This window comes from Chanodichthys erythropterus, chromosome 21, assembly GCF_024489055.1.
Source record: "Chanodichthys erythropterus isolate Z2021 chromosome 21, ASM2448905v1, whole genome shotgun sequence".
NCBI lineage: Eukaryota > Metazoa > Chordata > Actinopteri > Cypriniformes > Xenocyprididae > Chanodichthys > Chanodichthys erythropterus.
In genome coordinates, this window is record NC_090241.1 from 36353589 (window position 1) to 36373759 (window position 20171).

Below are 20171 nucleotides of genomic sequence, written 5' to 3' on the forward strand. Positions count from 1 at the left end.
TGTGTGTGTGTAATCCCATTTTTTTCCCCAGGTGTTGCTGTTTCTCGGAACAATTTTCGAGACAGGCTCCCATCTTATGGTATTTGATAACGCGCCTCTGACTAATCAAGAGGGTGTTTGATGAGGACTGTAGATTTTGCGAGGTGTTTTGTGCATACACAAGCACTTTTAGCTCAAAAATCTGTTGTGGAAATCAATTATACATCATTAATTATCTTGTTAATTGCCTTGTTTTTGCTCCCATGCAAGACTAAAGGTCTGTTCACACCAAGAATGATAACTGTAATTATAACAATAAAGATATAGTCATAAAAATCATTCTAAATATAAAAGAATAGAAGAGTTCACACCACAGCTATAATGATACAATATTGATGCAATCCCATTCAAAATGTTTTTTTTTTTTTTTTTCAGCTGATGAACAATAAAAACAATCAGAATCCATCCTGCTTTAAAGAGATTGAGCATTTAAAGTGACAGACGACAAAACTGCAGTGTGCACTTATAATAAATAGAGCAATATCGTCCGCTGGTGTGGACGCTAATATAGTTATCGTTCTCGGTTTGAACGGGCTTTAAATCTTTGGCCAGAATGAATGTGAGCATACTGATTGGTTGGTATTCAGTCTATTCCAGATGATGTTATGTTGAGAAACAAAACCAACTTGACATAAAAATGGCATAAAATCTTGTACTTCCTTTTAAAGACCCCATGAAATAAGAACCTTGTGGTTTTAGTGACTGTCTGTAGCTTTAAGATTATCCAAATTCTTGATTATGCAAAAAAATTTAAAATGTAAATTAAATGAGAACATAATGAATAAGAACATCATCTGCACATTATTGTTCTTCAGATTTCCTTTCTCAACCAATTTATTGAATCAGTCCAGTTGCTATTTTGCAAGGATTTGTTAGCTAAAGGCTATTGGATATTTGAAAAAAGCAGACGAGGCCTTTGATGTCCTGCTCCAACTTCATGTTTCTTTAATATGGGGTCTTTAATGTTTCCTGTGAGGTGGCAGAGGTGGAGGTATATATGATGAAATGGGTCTGAAATATCAGCTTTCCTCTTACAGGCGACAATCAATGACCAGTTGGTTTAAATCTGTCTGGAGCCTTCTGGAACATAAGATGTCAAGGAGATCATCTGCTTCTTGCGCCAGCCAATCAGTATCCCCACAGCGGTTTTAGGCAAATAACCAGATTTGAATGCAGGGGTTACCAGCATTTTCAGCCAATCAGCTGCTGAGTTGGGATGCTGTGTGGAAACGCATCAGTGATGATCTGATGTCTTTAATGGAGTGTGTAGCTGGTTGCATTTCATTGCATCTCTTTGAAATGCTATGAACAGGTTTCTCTCGCGTTATAAGCGTAACTCAGAAAATGAGTCGTATTTAAGAACTTGCACTCTAAAAAAGATTAATAAATGTTCATTTCCAATAAGCAAGCAATACAGTAATTTTTAAACAATAGTTGATTTAAATAAAACTGCAGCACATTGGGCAAACATTTAGCCCAATCACTGGGTTTGTCCATTTTTTTAACCCAACTTGGGTTGTTTTTTAACCCAGCAATTTTTAGAGTGTACCATACAACATTATCACCCTAAAAGTCCTGGAATAAAATTGTAAAAGGATTAGAATTAAGAAGCAACCTAGTTTCTAACCTTGTCATCAAATATCAGTTGCAAAAAAAAAAAAAAAATTGTACAAAATCATTGCCCATTATAGTTCTTTCTTTTACACAAACTAACTTTGAAATTGGTGAAATGAAGGCTCGTAATGCGAGGGACATCTGTGTTTGGATTCAAGATTATTGTGTGTGGATTAAAGGAATAATTCACCCAACAATGAGAATCATTTACTCAGCATCATGTCAATTCAAACCATCAGAGAGAAACTCATACAGGTTTAGAACAACATGAGGGCGAGTAAATGATTTTGATTTTTGGATGAACTATCCCTTAAAAGTTGGTGAATCTTGCACTACTGACCCAATCAGTTCTTACCATGAAGCAACATGGATACACAGTGGATACGGAAAGTATTCAGACCCCCTTAAATTTTTCACTCTTTGTTATATTGCAGCCATTTGCTTAAATCATTTAAGTTCATTTTTTTCCCTCATTAATGTACACACAGCACCCCATATTGACAGAAAAACACAGAATTGTTGACATTTTTGCAGATTTATTAAAAAGGAAAACCGAAATATCACATGGTCCTAAGTATTCAGACCCTTTGTTCAGTATTTTGATCTAATACAGCCATGAGTCTTTTTGGGAAAGATGCATTTTGGGGGATTTGGGATCCTCTGCCATTCCTCCTTGCAGATCCTCTCCAGTTCTGTCAGGTTGGATGGTAAATGTTGGTGGACAGCCATTTTTAGGTCTCTCCAGAGATGCTCGATTGGGTTTAAGTCAGGACTCTGGCTGGGCCATTCAAGAACAGTCACGGAGTTGTTGTGAAGCCACTCCTTCATTATTTTAGCTGTGTGCTTAGGATCATTGTCTTGGATCTCTTGGCCAAGTCTGAGGTCCTGAGCACTCTGGAGAAGGTTTTCGTCCAGGATATCCCTGTACTTGGCCGCATTCATCTTTCCCTCGATTGCAACCAGTCGTCCTGTCCCTGCAGCTGAAAAACACCCCCACAGCATGATGCTGCCACCACCATGCTTCACTGTTGGGACTGTATTGGACAGGTGATGAGCAGTGCCTGGTTTTCTCCACACATACCGCTTAGAATTAAGGCCAAAAAGTTCTATCTTGGTCTCATCAGACCAGAGAATCTTATTTCTCACCATCTCGGCAAACTCCATGCGGGCTTTTATGTGTCTTGCACTGAGGAGAGGCTTCCGTCGGGCCACTCTGCCATAAAGCCCCGACTGGTGGAGGGCTGCAGTGATGATTGACTTTCTACAACTTTCTCCCATCTCCCGACTGCATCTCTGGAGCTCAGCCACAGTGATCTTTGGGTTCTTCTTTACCTCTCTCACCAAGGCTCTTCTCCCCCGATAGCTCAGTTTGGCCGGACGGCCAGCTCTAGGAAGGGTTCTGGTCGTCCCAAACGTCTTCCATTTAAGGATTATGGAGGCCACTGTGCTCTTAGGAACCTTAAGTGCAGCAGAAATGTTTTTGTAACCTTGGCCAGATCTGTGCCTTGCCACAATTCTGTCTCTGAGCTCTTCAGGCAGTTCCTTTGACCTCATGATTCTCATTAGCTCTGACATGCACTGTGAGCTGTAAGGTCTTATATAGACAGGTGTGTGGCTTTCCTAATCAAGTCCAATCAGTATAATCAAACACAGCTGGACTCAAATGAAGGTGTAGAACCATCTCAAGGATGATCAGAAGAAATGGACAGCACCTGAGTTAAATATATGAGCGTCATAGCAAAGGGTCTGGATACTTAGGATCATGTGATATTTCAGTTTTTCTTTTTTAATAAATCTGCGAAAATATCAACAATTCTGCATTTTTCTGTCAATATGGGGTGCTGTGTGTACATTAATGAGGAAAAAAATGAACTTAAATGATTTTATTAAATGGCTGCAATATAACAAAGAGTGAAAAATTTAAGGGGGTCTGAATACTTTCCGTACCCACTGTACATGTTCCATTTTACACACAAAATAGTTTTAAAATACTCAAAATATCTATTCTACAGCTTTGCATTATTGTTTAGTGATTGTTTTGTCTTAGAGCTGAATTGTTTGGCCTTGCTGATGACGTTGAAATGGCCAAATCCAAGAAGCATCAGATGTCTCAATATCCCAAAAGACCTCAACTTTTTGCGTTTTCTCATATTTTAGGGCTGAAATGGATATTGTCCTGCGATTAAATAAAAATTGGGCATGTTGGCAGGTGCTTTATGGCTGAATATGTGTCCAGACGTGATCTCTCGAGTGTCCTTGTATTTTTTTTATCCCTCTTTTCTGTGGCATACTGAGCCTTTAGGTTTTAATTCTTTGGTTTTCTTGCTTCTCTACCCGTTTCGTTTGTCTCACAGGTATATCCCGCCCCCGATCGGACAGTGCTCCGCCCACACCTGTCAATAGGCTCAGTATGCCGCCGCCCCCAACGACAACCAACACCACGCCCCCTCACAACCGCAGGCACCGCCCCACAGCTGTTGCAAAGACAACCAGCAAAGCCTCAACGGTATGAAGACAATATCTCAATTCAGTTAAATTTTTGTTCTTGCTGAATATTGTCTTTTAAACCACTCGACAGAAAATTGTTAACATAACTAAAGTCCTGCCGTACATTTTTCTTTCTTGTTTATTATCCTCACAAATGCTTCACATTTAATGTTGACTTCTAAAAGGTTTCCAAATAACAATTTACTCTTTGCTCCACAGACTGGCCAGACCAAAACGTCGCACCAGCCGTCTTCCACATCCCCTCTCTCCAGCCCAAACCAGACGAGCTCCGAGCCCCGACCGCTACCAGCTCCGACCCGACCAAAGGTCAATAGCGTGCTGAACCTGTTCGGCCAGTGGCTGTTTGACGCTGCGCTGGTTCACTGTAAACTCCACTCCGGTCTGAGCAGAGACAGCAGCATGACCGGTAAGACCAGAATACCTGTTATAATCAATACTGCAGTCACCCGTTTTCCTTTGTTTTCATTTCTCTACTTATTTTACCTGTTGAGGGTGTTTATTTCTTTTTTCTTTTACAAAATATTCCTACCTGCAAGATTGTACCACATTCAGGGTTCACTAGCGTAGATGCTGTTAAACAAGCATTTTGAGATCTTTGATGTTTGATGTTCTGGATTTTATGATTGTTTGTACGTGAACATCTAATAAAAATAAATAAGATGTAATTCGCCAACTGTACACACATAGAGACCTCAAATTGTATTTAAAATACAATTAAATGACAGCAAATTGTATTTCTGTAGCTCAAACTGTAGATCATGACATTATGCCAAGGTCTGCATGAACTGATAAAATGTGTTCCTTAATGCGATGTAAGGGTGTGTTCACACTTAAATTAAAACAAATTCTGGTGCGATTCCTCTGTGAAGCCTGATTTATACTTTCGCGCGAGTCTCCACTGACTCCGTGTGCACTTCCCCAAACGGACGAGGCGTTTATACTTGACGCAGTCGCCGTTGTACTATTCTTTGAAACGACGTGCAGAAACATCTGAGTAATTGTCCTGTAAACCATCAGTTATCTGCGGTGAGAAGAAGTAAGGTACACATGTGACGATGTTTGTTTTAGTACACTTCACCAAAAACCACTACAAAAAAATTGTGTAAAAAACCAGTAAACCTCAAGATTATTACTTGTGACATTAGAACAAAATAAATGGATATGTGAACATGTATACAACTAAATTAAAGGTGCCCTAGAATTAAAAATTGAATTTATCTTGGCATGGTTAAATAACAAGAGTTCAGTACATGGAAATGACATACAGTGAGTATCAAACTCCATTGTTTCCTCCTTCTTATGTAAATCTCATTTGTTTAAATGACCTCCGAAGATCAGACGAATTTCAACATAACACCAACTGTTACGTAACAGTCGGGATCATTAATATGTACGCCCCCAATATTTGCATATGCCAGCCCATGTTCAAGGCATTAGACAAGCCAGTATTAACGTCTGGATCTGTGCACAGCTGAATCATCAGACTAGGTAAGCAAGCAAGAACAATAGCAAAAAATGGCAGATGGAGCAATAATAACTGACATGATCCATGATTACATGATATTTTTAGTGATATTTGTAAATTGTCTTTCTAAATGTTTCATTAGCATGTTGCTAATGTACTGTTAAATGTGGTTAAAGTTACCATCGTTTATTACTATATTCACGGAGACAAGACTGTCATTATTTTCTTTATTAAACACTTGCAGTCTGTATAATTCATAAACACAACTTCATTCTTTATAAATCTCTCCAAAAGTGTGTAATTTTAGCCACGGAGCACCATCAAACTCATTCAGAATCAAATGTAAACATCCAAATAAATACTGTACTTATGCAATTAGACATGTTGCATGACGAACACTTTGTAAAGCTCCATTTTGAGGGTTATATTAGCTGTGTGAACTTTGTTTATGCTAGAAGGCAAGTGCGAGCTCCAGGGGAGAGGAGCTTGAGATTTAAAGGGGCCGCAGCCTGAATCGGCGCATATTTAATGATGCCCCAAAAAAAGACATCTAAACGAGCAAAAAAACGTTAGATGCGGAAGGATTCCTGCCAGTGTTTTGACTCCTTTACACATTTTCTGAGCTCTTTGTGAGTTCTCAGTTGGTAAAAATACCATCATATGTACGTACGCACATACAATGAGCACATTTTAGCCTTGCTCAAACTGTCCAAATCCGATTTTTGTGCAGATCCAAAAATCACAGAAATTGTATTTCTACATTCATATGTGGTTTGGAATCCTATTCAAATAGCATTTCTGGAAATCCGTTTCAGTCTGACTGTTCTGATCGGATTTTGCATGGTTTATGTGATTTTTCTCATGCAACGTAAAACGTAAACATCAGACGTTGTTATAGAAAACATTCTGAAAGTTGCTGCAGAAACAAGGCTGTGTTGTTGCAAAGTGCCGGACGTGCAGAAAATAGCAATAGGCTATAACTGAAACATGTTTTGTGGTGGTTTTTGTTTTTGGCGTATACCTACCAACACAACGTCATTGCCTTAGAAACAATGCAGATAATCCTCAAAACGAAAAAGCGAAATAAAATACAAAAAAAAAAAAAAAATACATCATGAAAGCCGGTTTTGTGAAAATGACTGTAAACCCCAAGCGAACCAGGACTAAATGTTTAATTTTCATGGTCCGGACCAAAAGAACCAAGAGAAATGAACTACAAGTGTGAACCCACCCTAAATCAATTTGGATTAAAGAATCGGCCAAATGCATTAATGACAATGGAAAAACATGCATTGATAAATCTCTCGATAGATTTTAGAACTGATGCAAACACTTCTGTTAATTGGACATGACCAATATTAGCTGATTAATTGACTCCATTGACTCTATTTTTACATGTATGTTTAGATTATTTAGCCATTGCAGCAGATGTCACTTGAAAAGTTCTATTGTATGAATAAATTACTAACAAATAGGCTTTTTTTTTTATGAGAATGTGGGATTAATCTAGTGTTTTATGTAGTGAGTTGTTGATAGCATTGCGTACACCTTTTCTTTACTTGCATTGTTTTTGTTCAGTTTTCATTTTTGCATGATTGATGGGTAATTGAAACTCTTTTTAATGGTCTCCTTGTGTCTGTTAAAACCACAAAAACAGAGCAATAGTTCACTGAACTCTACTACTGCTGTTCTTTGATTTGTTTCCATTTTATCTCTGTTATCTTGCAGCAACATTTTTCCAAATTCTTCTTTCTTATAAATCTTGTAAGTAGGAACACAAGCTTTACCAGTTGCAGTTATTTGGTTCATTTCAGTTTTTTTTTCTTTTTCCTTTGGTTACACTGTCACTCGTTCATTGTTGCAGTACTTGTTTTCTTGGGGCAAGAGACTTGCGCATAAACTGCTTGAGTTAAAGGTCCGGGGAGTGTTTTGACTGCTGCCCAAATCTCATTGGCTCAACTGCAACAAATATTCAGGATCCTAAGGTGGGACGCTGGCCGAGACCACAGTGCCGATGGTTTTCGAGCGTCACGTGGCCGCCGAGACCCGAGAATGTTTGTTGCGCTTGATCCTTCTCCTTGATTCAACTTACCCGCCATCATTAAAACTAGTTCCTACCCATACCATCTCCTGAAGGACCTCTACTAACTGATCTTCTCCAAAGAAACACACCAACCAATGTTATTTTGAGTTTTTGCCCAGCATTTTTTTGACAGCTTTTGTTTTAAGTTAGCCTTTGATTCATTTCCTTCAGTTTTCATTTGTTCTTATGTTTTGTATGGATATTTCTGCATGTTGTGGTTGTTGGTGCAATTTGTTTCAGCCATATTGTGCCTTAATGTCTTAATTTAGGATGCTGGACTATAAAAATTGGCCTTTAATCAACGTTTGTCTGACATGAAATCCAACTGACATGCTCTGATAACAGGGAGACTGACCAGGAGATGTAGAAGAGCGTGTTCTGTTCTGTCTCAAGAGCGCTAACATGATTGCACATTATGGCACTACAATGTGATTTTGCGTGATCCGAAAAAGGCTGTGTCTTCAAATAGATACAAACGTGCTGCTGTCGCAAAAGTCCCATTAGATTAGCACTCGCTTCCTACTGCAAATGAAATTATGCCTGTCAAACAAATGTAATAAACTCTTGTGAAAGGATAAATCTTCTATAATTTGAATATTTACAGCTACAAATGATGATAAATATGTAGTAACATTTAAACACCCTTTTACTCCCTTTTACTCAGTATTTAAATATATACATTACCGGTCGAGTTTGTAATAATGATGACTTTTTTAATATAACTAATGTTAACTTAGTAGTAATGCTGAAAATTCAGCTTTGATCACAGGAATAAATTTCACTTTACAATATATTCACATAGAAAACAGTTATTTTAAATTATAATAATATTTCACAATTTTTACAGTATTTTGATCAAATAAATGCAGCTTTGGTTAGGATAATATATATATTTATAGTTTAATATATAGTTTTTCTCTCAAAAACATAAAAAAAACAATCATTTCCAATTTTTAATGTATTTTTGATAAAATAAATGCAGCATTTTAGAATGATTTCTGAAGGATCATGTGACACTGAAGACTGGAATAATGATGCTGAAAATTCAGTTTTGATCACAGGAATAAATTACACTTTACAATATATATACACATAGAAAACAGGTATTTAAAATTATAATAATATTTCACAATTTTTACTGTATTTTGATCAAATAAATGCAGCTTTGGTTAGGATAATATATATATTTATAGTTTAATATATAGTTTTTCTTTCAAAAACATAAAAGAAAAAAACATGATCATTTCAAATTTTTGACCGGTAGTGTAAAAATATTTGAAAACTGAACATTTTAATAAATAATAGAATGTTTATATTGTTGACAATGTCCAACATTTTTAAATTGTGAAGTTATCTATATACATCCACATATTTTGCCCGTGTAATAATATATCATGCAATTTGTCTGATTATTGGCAGTGCATCAAAAGATAAAGTTAGAATAGTTTAATGTCGTGCTTTTGGCAGTATTTGTGCAGTGCTGTAGTTTGATGCTTTGTGCTTTATAAAGTTCAGTGCATTTTTCAATGCAACACTGACACCTTAAGGTGAATATATATATATATATGTATGTTTATCATTAATATATTTTTTAAAAATCCCACAAAATATCCAGCATTGATATTTATTTGATCAGAAATTAAGTCAAATATATTTACAATACACATTGTTTCAAAGCAGCTTTAAAGAAAATCACCATGTTAATGTTTAAAATCTTAATATTTTCGCAGATTAGAGCAAACGAGTCACGTTTTTTACTTTTCACCTGTAAGATCTCTTTGTCGGTAATCCCTGTCATGGCTTCCTGCGGTACGCATGTGAAAGTGTCACTTAGTGTTTGCGTTTGTGTCTCTCCCTGTCCGTCTCTCTCTCTCTCTCTCTCTCTCTCTCTCTCAGCCCTGGCGACTCAAGCTGGAGTTGAACTGAGACGTAAAGGGTCTCAGATGTCCACGGACACCATGGTGTCCAACCCCATGTTTGACGCCAACGAGTTTCCTGATAATTACGAGGCTGGTCGAGCCGAAGCGTGTGGGACGCTGTGCAGGATCTTCTGCAGTAAGAAGACTGGAGAGGAGATACTGCCAGTGTACCTGTCCAGGTAATCGCTAGCAATCACCTATTTTAAAGGCTCCTAATTTTGTTTCAGGTCTCCTACAATAAGTTTACATGCATACAGGGTTATAATTTTCTCATAATGTACACTACAGCATCAGCTATTTTCTCACAATATCTGAAACTGTTCGATTAGTGATTCGGTCTCTCTAAACCCCGCCTTTCCAAGAGCCTCCTCTGCTCTGATTGGTCAGACGACCCAGTCTGTTGTGACTGGTCGGAATCCAAATGCTCATTATCATATCTGAATTTCAGCTCTTCCTCAGGACTTGATACACAGTGATACAAACAGTAATCATGGTGTTGATTTTACCGTATCAATCTCATCAAAGTGGAAAATGGTGTCTTCTCAACATGAACAACACGAACCAAACTCTTCCAGTCTCTGATACAACTACAGTGTTTGAGGGCGGGGCAAAGTATACATTGTTCACCAGCAGCCAATAAACACTATAGGCTGGCATTATGCAAATTGGTCACTAACCTATGTAGGTTCTGCAGGAAGTAAGACTGGAATTACTGACAACTCGTTTCAGACAATTCAGAATCACTTCCTTTTTTGGGAGATAATAACTCCATTTATCTGCGCTTTGATCTTTGAAACTTTGCAGACACTCACAATCTGCTATATATCACACTACATGAAAGGGAATATCTGTAAAGCATAAAAGGGGTGCATTAACTTAAACTAACTTCTGTCCTGTGTCTAATGGTTCTGTCAGGTTCTACATGGTCCTGATCCAGGGTCTTCAGATATCAGACTTCATTTGTAGGCCGGTTCTAGCCAGCATCATCCTGAACTCTTCGGCTCTGTTCTGCTCCGATCTCAAAGGGATCAATGTTGTGGTTCCGTACTTCATATCTGCACTGGAGACCATCCTACCAGATCGGTGAGCAATGTTTTCGGATACAAAACATGCACTCTAGGTGTATTTAAGTTTTGTTTTTTGCATAGTGAGTGATCTACACGATAACATCAGCTTCCATATTTTTTCCACTTTTTTCTCTGCATCAGAGAGTTGTCCAAGTTTAAGTCATATGTGAACCCTACTGAGCTGAGAAGAGCTTCCATCCATATCCTGTTATCCATGCTTCCTCTTCCTCACCACTTTGGCAACGTCAAATCGGAGGTAAAAATGGGTTTATTATGTAGTAATCTTCCTGGGATCTCTGTAACTTAATATTCTGAGAAAAAATACAAATTTAATTGATTTTCTAATTACATTTGCAGGTTCTGTTGGAAGGGAAATTCAGCAATGATGAAACCTCGCTCCATGACAAGGCGGTCACCTTCCTCTCCCTGAAGCTGCGATTGGTCAATATTTTGATTGGCGCCCTGCAAACAGAGACAGACTCGATCAATACACAGATGATACTAGGTACGGCTGCCTGTTCAATATGTCCATTTACTGTTTTGTCAAGTGAAATATTATAAAACAAGCTACTTATATACTATTTTATATTATTATATTAGAATAATAACTATATTAGTATTATTATTCATTTAAAGAAACAAAAAAACAATGCCATTAAAGCAATAAGGAAGCATGTAGTGATTTTTACCGCAGCCCACTTTGCATCATGCCAATCAACTCAAGCATTGCGGTTTAATTTCATAAATTGAAAAATTTAAATTAAGCAAACTGGCAATATGAAGCTTCTAAAACCTCATCTTCCCTTAAAACACTATTAAAAATCAGTCAGAAGAATTATTTTTGCTGAAATCTCAATAATAACTTTGTGATTTTTTTACAGCGGCAATGCTGAATATCGTCCAGGATTCGGCTCTGTTGGAGTCTGTTGGTGCCCAAGCTGAAGTGGTACGAGTTATAATTTTTATTTGTAATTTAAGGATTAGTTAGTTAAAGGATTAGTTCACTTCAGAATTACAATTTCCTGATAATTTACTCACCCCCATGTCATGCTCGATGTTTATTTCTTTCTGTAATCGAAAAGAAATTATGATTTTGATGAAAACATTCCAGGATTTTCTCCATATAGTGGACTTCACTGGGGTTCAACGGGTTGAAGGTCCAAATGTCAGTTTCAGTGCAGCTTCAAAGAGCTCTATATGATCCCAGACGAGGAATCTAGAGAAACCATCGCTCATTTTATTAAAAAAAATAAAATTTAATATACTTTTTATCCACAAATGCTCATCTTGCACTGCTCTGTGATGCTCCACGCATGACGTAATCATGTTGGAAAGGTTATGCGTAGGGCTGTGTATCACCAACAATGTCACGATATGATACGCATCACGATAGGGTTCAATTTAGAATTTAAATTTCTTTTGAACAGAGTTTAGTAACAGTAATATGTGTTTATTGAATAACCAGTGTTATAACAGTCATGATAACTGAAAAAAACTTTTGTTTTTGTCATTAAAAAAAACAATGATTTAAATTAAATATAAACAAAAATATCACAAATGTCACTTCTTTTAAAAGCTTGCTTTTAAAGTCACTCCCTCAGTAACTGAATTGACAATTATAGTGACACTAAAGCATATCAACAAAGCTCAGTGACTAATTTCACTTGCAACAGAACTTGTTGACTTGTAAGAAAACTATGTTAGTTAATTATATCGGGCTATAATATTATAATAATGTCTATACTGCCTGTTTTTTTTTTTTTTGTAATCTCTAAAAATGATTTTTTTTGGGATATCAACTAAAAATATGTTCAAGAACAACATACGTTTTTATTAATGTGGTCTACAAAATATGCGCTACATGAGTTTACAATACACACTTAACAATAAGGTTCATTTATTAAACATCAGATAACATGAACCAACCATAAGCAATACATTTGTAACTGTATCAGTAGCTATACACATACTAATTAAATGCGCAGGTCTCCTCTCGTGCGTCCTCCCCAGTGGACGAGGCCAATATCACTTTCGTTTCGCTTTCAGATATCTCTATTATATATGCCATCACTGCTTTGAACTTTCTAGATGTAATTACCGAAATCAAAACAGTCCATAAACTATATCCTCACGAAAACTTCAGTCAAGCCAGCTTGCGCGTCAACCTGAGAGATCGGCCTTCAAATTTCTCGGTTTCTGAATGGACGGTTTGGCTTGATTGACAAACGCTAACATTCAGCCATGATTTATATACCATCGACCTGTCCTAAAACGTTAGCATGATTTGGAGATCGCGTGTTTCTCCTTTCGAGAGCGTCATGTGATGTCACGTGATTGGCTAGATTTAAAAGCAAGACAGACACGATACGGCAGCCGCTGTATCGATACGCGCATCGTCAGGAGTTCATGACGATGTATCGTTGTATCGATATTCTGAGCACAGCCCGTAGGTGAAAACCTCCATATCATTTTCTCAAAATCGTCTGACATCCTTGTTTTACCTTTTTTTGTAAAGTCCGTTTGACTTAATCTTTGCACGTTCTCTTTGTAAAAACTGGATCGGTACTTCCGCCTACGTCACGCGTGACCTTTCCAGCGTGATTACGTAATGCGTGGAGCATCACAGAGCAGTGCAAGATGAGCATTTGTGGTTAAAAAGTATATACATTTTAATTTTTCTTAGAAAGTGACTGATCTAAGTGAGTTCTGATGTGAACTAATCCTTTAAAAATGGCATTGATGAAGTGCTGAATGTTTTGTAGGGCAGTGTGGATGGAAGCCATTCTCTGGCTAAGAGCCACAGTCGCAATAACAGTGGCATCAGCAACGCTAGCGCAGGCAGCTCCGAGGCCACAACTCCAGACAGCGAACGACCCGCCCAGGCCCTGCTGAGGGACTACGGTAAGGGACACTATGCAGAACCGACCGCCGCATCTGAGCTGCATTAGAGGCGTTTGAGCTTTCGACTTTTTTCATTTTGACCAATGCTTGCGTTCCTCTCATGCATTTACCATCTGCTGAATGCATAAGTGTAACTATTAATCAGCAAAAATCCCAGAATGACTCTCATATCCTATAAATTATCTTGTTTATTATATTCACACTCACATTTCCCATACCAACCAGAGTGTGGGTTAGCTGATTTTATTTGAGCCATCCCACAACATGTTTTTCTGTGGATTCACACTGCTCTTTTCCATTCGGTCAAAGCATACAGTACAGTAACATCATAAAAGCACCACAAATGTAACATAAATCTAATCCAACCCCCTTTTTTTTTTTCTTTTTTTTTTTTTAAAGGGACCTGTTAGGTCAAAGTCTTTTTTGCCCTCTACTAGAACAGGTTTTCATGCTTAAATGTTTCCAAAACACATTATTTTCCTCATATTCTCCATTGTTGCAGCTCCTCTCTTCCCAGTCTGTCAATAACATTCCTGTCTCTATGAAGCCCCTCCTTCTGAAAAGCGCAATGCGCTCTGATTGGTCAGCTGGAGCAGTGTGTTGTTATTGGTCAAGCGCTTCGAGTGTGTTTGGAAAATGTCCCGCCCCTTACCATAACCGCCAGTTTCAATACAACTCGTTTCAGGGAGTTTGGAAACAGTGACACTAATATACAGAATAAATCCCGCTGGAGGGACTTTGTAGAGCTTTTTAATGCTCAAACAGCAACATTACACACTAAAGAAAGTTAAAAATGTAAAAAAGCAAAACTGGACCCCTTTTAAAGCATTCATAAGGTGCATCCCAGGAATGTGACGTGCATGTTTGTAGAAGTTGCATGGTGTCCGTCAAACATTTCTTTAAACCCAAAGTAACGTCTTTAACCAGTTTTGTTCTGTATAATGAATGCTTTTTTATTTATTTTCAAAGCACGTTGTCAAATGAAGCCTAACGCGGCTTGTTGTTATGATTTTGCTGGACTACACAGTCATCATTGTCTGTAACTTGTTCTTGTGCTTGTCTGTGTTCATGTGTATGGTTTATCATTGCCGTCACATGTCTCTGTGCCTGGCTTGCATTGTGCGTGTGTGTGTTACTAACCCGCTGTCTGTGGCGTGCTGTGTGTTATATCCCAGCTCTCCACACAGACACGGCGGCCGGGCTGCTGATCCGAAGCATCCACCTGCTCACCCAGAGACTGAACTCCCAGTGGAGACTCGACATGAGCATCTCACTGGCCGCCCTCGAGCTGCTGGCCGGCCTCGCCAAGGTACGCTGACTGATTCATCTGCACATTTATATAGAAAATGGTTATAGCCAGAGGGTCTTTTTTATAGTTTGGAATAATTTTTAATGTTTTTCAAGAAGTCTCTTCTGCTCACCAACACTCCATTTGATCAAAAATACAGTAAAATATTATTACATTTTAAAACAGTCGTTTTCTATGCGAATATATTGTAAAGTGTAATTTATTTCTGTGATCAAAGCTGAATTTTCAGCATCATTACTCCAGTCTTCAGTGTCACATGATCCTTCAGAAATCATTCTAATATGATGATTTGCTGTTCAAGAAACATTTCTAGTTATTATCAATGTTGAAAAAAGTTGTGCTGCTTTAGATTTTTGTGGAAACCATCATGCATTACAATTCAAAGGTTTGGGGTTTGTAAGATTTAATTTAATATAATATATATTGTAAACTGTGATACACTACCATTCAAAAGTTTGAGGTAAAAATGTAATAGTAATACATTTATTCAGCATGGATGCATAAAATTAGTCAAAAGTGACCAGTAAAGACATTTATAATGTCAAAAAATATTCTATTTCAAATAAATGCTGTTCTTTTGAACTTTCTATTCATCAAAGAGAATCCTGAAAAATAAAATGTATCACAGTTTTAACAAAAATAATAAAGCATCTCAGCTGTTTTCAACATTGATAATGAGTATCAAATCATGATTTCTGAAGGATCATGTGACACTGAAGTCTGGAGTAATTATGCTGAAAATTCAGCTTTGATCACAGGAATAAATTACACTTTACTATATATTCACATACGAAACAGTAATTTTAAATTATAATAATATTTCACAATTTTTACTGCATTTTTTTATCAAATAAATGCAGCATATTAGAATGATTTCTGAAGGATCATGTGACACTGAAGTCTGGAGTAATGATGCTGAAAATTCAGCTTTGATCACAGGAATAAATTACACTTTACTATATATTCACATGCAAAACAGTAATTTTAAATTATAATAATATTTCACAATTTTTACTGTATTTTTGATCAATTAAATGCAGCATATTAGAATGATTTCTGAAGGATCATGTGACACTGAAGTCTGGAGTAATGATGCTGAAAATTCAGCTTTGATCACAGGAATAAATTACACTTTACTATATATTCACATGCAAAACAGTAATTTTAAATTATAATAATATTTCACAATTTTTACTGTATTTTTGATCAATTAAATGCAGCATATTAGAATGATTTCTGAAGGATCATGTGACACTGAAGACTGGAGTAATGATGCTGAAAATTCAGCTTTGATCACAGGAATAAATTACACTTTACTATATATTCACATAGAAAACAGCTGTTTTAAATTGTAAAAATATTTCACAATTTTTACTGTATTTTTGATCAAATAAATGCATTTTTGGTGTGAAGAAGAGACTTCTTTCAAAAACTTTTGAACCGTTTTTGTACAAAATAAGTAAAATGCATGTTTGTCTTCCGGACAGGTGAAGGTAAGCGTGGAGTCGTCTGATCGCAAGCGCGCGGTCAGCTCTGTGTGCAGTTACATCGTGTATCAGTGCAGCCGTCCCGCTCCGCTCCACTCCAGAGACCTGCACTCCATGATCGTCGCTGCCTTCCACTGCCTGTGTGTCTGGCTCACCGAACACCCGGACATGCTCAATGAGAAGGTACGGCCAGTCGAACCTCAACAGTGTAGAGGTCGTAAATGCTGAAACTTGATCACTGAAGCCAAAACAAAGCTTTATGAGGTCAGTCTTGTATTCTCTTCTGTTGTGTCTAAGGATTGTCTGATCGAGGTGTTGGAAATTGTCGAACTCGGCATCTCGGGCAGTAAGTCCAAAACCGGCGAACAGGAAGTGAAGTACAAAGGAGACAAAGAGCACAACCCGGCGTCTATGAGGGTCAAAGACGCTGCAGAGGCCACGTTATCATGGTGAGCGTCTTTCATAAACGATCACTGATTTGATTTTTCTCTCACGATACGTCCGCCTCTCTTGATTTGTGCTGCTGTGTGTTCCAGTATAATGCAGGTGTTGGGTGCGTTCCCGTCTCCCAGCGGCCCCGCCTCGCCCTGCAGTCTGCTGAACGAGGACACGCTGATCAAATATTCCCGACTCACCTCCACATCTCACAGTAACTTCAGATACTTCGTCCTGGATAACTCCGTCATTATCGCCATGCTGGAGCAGCCGCTGGGAAACGAACAGAGTGAGGAAAACACCTGTCACATTTCATTCCTCCAGTACATTACAGCTCTGATTTCCTGTTAATATGTTTGCGCACGTGTCAGCAGACCCCTGTCCATCAGTCACCATGTTAATCAGAGGCATGTCCGGTCGACACGCGTGGACGATGCAGCTCTTCCATCAGCCTCGAGGGGCAAGAGCCAATCAAAAGGTAAGATGCAACATCAACCGCCAATCAGAACAGAGATGTGCTTTCAGTAGCCAGATTGAAGCAATAGAGTGCAACAGTTTGAAGTATTTTTTAATGATAACTTTAAAGACGAGGTTGTTAAATCAATGGTATATGCATTTGTTTAATTAATTTATCAGCATTATTTAAAAAATAATCATGTTTAACAACTGACTATGTGGTGAAAAACTACATTACCCATGATGCTGTACTGGAAAATCATGGCAAAAGAGCTTGCAGGGAATGCCCACTCCCATGAAGCAATGCAAAGGACGTAATCAAGATGTCAAAATATTTAAATATTTGTGCATATTTTGCAATGAATTTATAATTTCTAATAGATATAATCGACCACTTTAAATTGATAGTTTTATATTTCTCCATTGTTTGTAATAGTCGGGTTCCAGAAATAAAAACTTTTATTCATTTTCTCCATAGGGACATTTCATTTTTAACAATAACTTACAAAATTTAAGTTCTGAGGTTGTTGATTGATGGTATTTGCTTCCGTGGAAGCGTGTCAGCCACTTATTTTTAAACTGATTGTGTTTAACAAGTGATTTTATTGTGGAAAACTACATTACCCATGATTCTAAACAGAAAATTCCACCAATCAGAGAGTTGCAACAAGCAAAATACACCAAAAGAGCTCTTTAGCTCCGCCCACTACTATGAAACACTGCGAATGAATGTCTCCCTCTGCTCTCAAAATATTAAAATATGTGCGTCTTTATGTATAAATTGTTTTTAATTTGATTGTTGTTCACAATGCTTCATGGGATTGTAGTTCTTTTCCTTATAAAAGCCATTAAATTCACAGTCTTTGCTTCAAATAAGTTTCTAATGTTGTGATTCACCCATTATAATGCTTTTTCGATTTATTAAATTAATGGAAAAATTACTTGCTGAACCAGCGTCACTGATAAAAGAGGACAGGCACTAATGCATGATGTCCTTCTTGCGAATGTGGCTTCTCAGATTCTGTATTTGGGAATGATTATGAGCTTATACTGTCTCTATATCCGTCTCTCCTACAGCAAGTGTTTGTTCCTGAAAGCCGGCCCACTCCCAAAAACGACGTAGGGATTCGGTTTAACGTCAAGCACAGACCGTTCCCAGAAGAAGTGGATAAGATTCCGTTTGTGAAAGCCGACCTGAGCATCCCGGATCTCCATGACATTGTGGATAAGGAGGTATAAAAGCTTCAGAACATTCTGTTATCTTCAACATCACACACTTTACATTATATTTGGAAACCTTGCTCCTAGGCATGCAATTTGTAGTATTATGTGCGTGTTATCGAAGTACATGCCATGTTCATCTTCACTGTGTGTGTGTTTCAGTTGGAGCAGCAGCACGATAAGCTGCGAGCCGTGATGGGGAAGCAGATAGATTACGAGACGAAACTGGAGCACTACACGGAGGACTTATGGAGGAATAAACCCTTCCCAGACCCACTGACAGACTGTAAACCTCCACCTCCTGCTCAAGAGTTTCAGACCGCACGCCTCTTCCTCTCGCACTTCGGCTTCCTGTCACTAGAGGCGCTCAAGGTATGAGAACGGAGTTTGTGTAGTTCAAACAAACTCTTTATTTAAAAAGAAACAACGAGACGTTTCGGTGTTCATCCAAACACCATCTTCTGTTGTAAAAACACAGGAAATAACTTGCATGCTTGCCAGAGCTGATGGTATTCCCCACCGCTTACTGTGGGTCTGGCAAGCATGCTATGTGGACAACTTGGTAGTCATGTGACTTCTACATATGTGCGGATCATGTGACTTGTGTGTATATTTGCCAGAGTTACTTCCTGTGTTTTTTACAACTTGTCTTGTTTCTTTTTATGTAATCCAGTGATTTTTAAATAACATTTGTTTGAACATTTTATAACCTGGATGTTTTAGAAAGTCATTAATCTACATAGTTAACTAAAACTAAATGCATTTTTTTTTTAAATTAGTTACTCGAAATAAAATAAATGTAAACTAAAATGAAAAATATATATATATTTTATATAAAGGCAACATTTATCATTTTCAGTTTGAACTACTAAAATAACTAATGCAAAAACTTAAATAAAAATTACTAAAAAACTATAGACAAAAAAATCCAAAAATAAAATTTTGTAAAAATAGAATTTTATAATTAGTTTTTACTGTAAAAAATAGTTTTTTTTTTGTAATTTGTAATAAAAATTACAAATTACAAAAAATTAAAAGTAGACAAACAGAAATTCTAAAAATTAAAAGTAATTCAAAATATTAATAAAAACTATAATAATATCTCAGTGATACTATTTTTCACAATAATATGTTAATTTAATTATTAAAATGTATAATAAAAAAATTTAAGCAAAATCACAACATCAGAAAGTCATTAATCTACATAGTTAACTAAAACTAAATGCATTTTTTTAAATCATTACTTGAAATAAAATAAATGTAAACTAAAATGAAAAAAATATATTTTTAAAAGGCAACATTTCTCATTTTCAACTAATACAAAAACTGAAATAAAAATGAATAAACTATATAGACAAAAAAATACAAAAACAATAAAAATTTCAAATTACAAAAAAATTAAAAGTAATTCAAAATATTAATAAAAACTATAATAGTATCTCAGTGATACTAAAATTACACATTTTGCACACTAACATGCTAATTTAAGTATTAAAATGTGTTATAAAAAATATTTAAGCAAAATCACAATATCAGACAGCATTTGTGAGTTAAAATATTTTATTTCATTAAAATATTTATTCATTTTACTGCCTTTTTTTTTTTTTCCCTTCCCTAGCTACTCTTAAAATACAAAAAAAAAATTACATTATACATTATTTTATACA

At 36.8% G+C, this 20171-nt stretch overlaps 1 protein-coding gene across 4 annotated transcripts in view; it reads left to right on the forward strand.

The window, feature by feature from the left end:
* ralgapb (Ral GTPase activating protein non-catalytic subunit beta) overlaps positions 1-20171 on the forward strand; it is a 41335-nt gene that overhangs the window by 13300 nt on the left and 7864 nt on the right. For 2 of the 4 annotated variants that reach the window (XM_067372756.1, XM_067372758.1), the window contains 15 exons: positions 4008-4159; positions 4360-4567; positions 9606-9807; positions 10544-10711; positions 10837-10951; positions 11053-11200; positions 11577-11641; positions 13458-13596; positions 14772-14905; positions 16393-16575; positions 16690-16841; positions 16929-17116; positions 17202-17305; positions 18361-18516; positions 18667-18876. In XM_067372756.1, the coding sequence (XP_067228857.1) occupies positions 4008-4159; positions 4360-4567; positions 9606-9807; positions 10544-10711; positions 10837-10951; positions 11053-11200; positions 11577-11641; positions 13458-13596; positions 14772-14905; positions 16393-16575; positions 16690-16841; positions 16929-17116; positions 17202-17305; positions 18361-18516; positions 18667-18876 (2324 nt within the window). The remainder of the gene's footprint in view (positions 1-4007; positions 4160-4359; positions 4568-9605; positions 9808-10543; positions 10712-10836; positions 10952-11052; positions 11201-11576; positions 11642-13457; positions 13597-14771; positions 14906-16392; positions 16576-16689; positions 16842-16928; positions 17117-17201; positions 17306-18360; positions 18517-18666; positions 18877-20171) is intronic. The other 2 variants (XM_067372757.1, XM_067372759.1) reach the window with 1 other exon arrangement.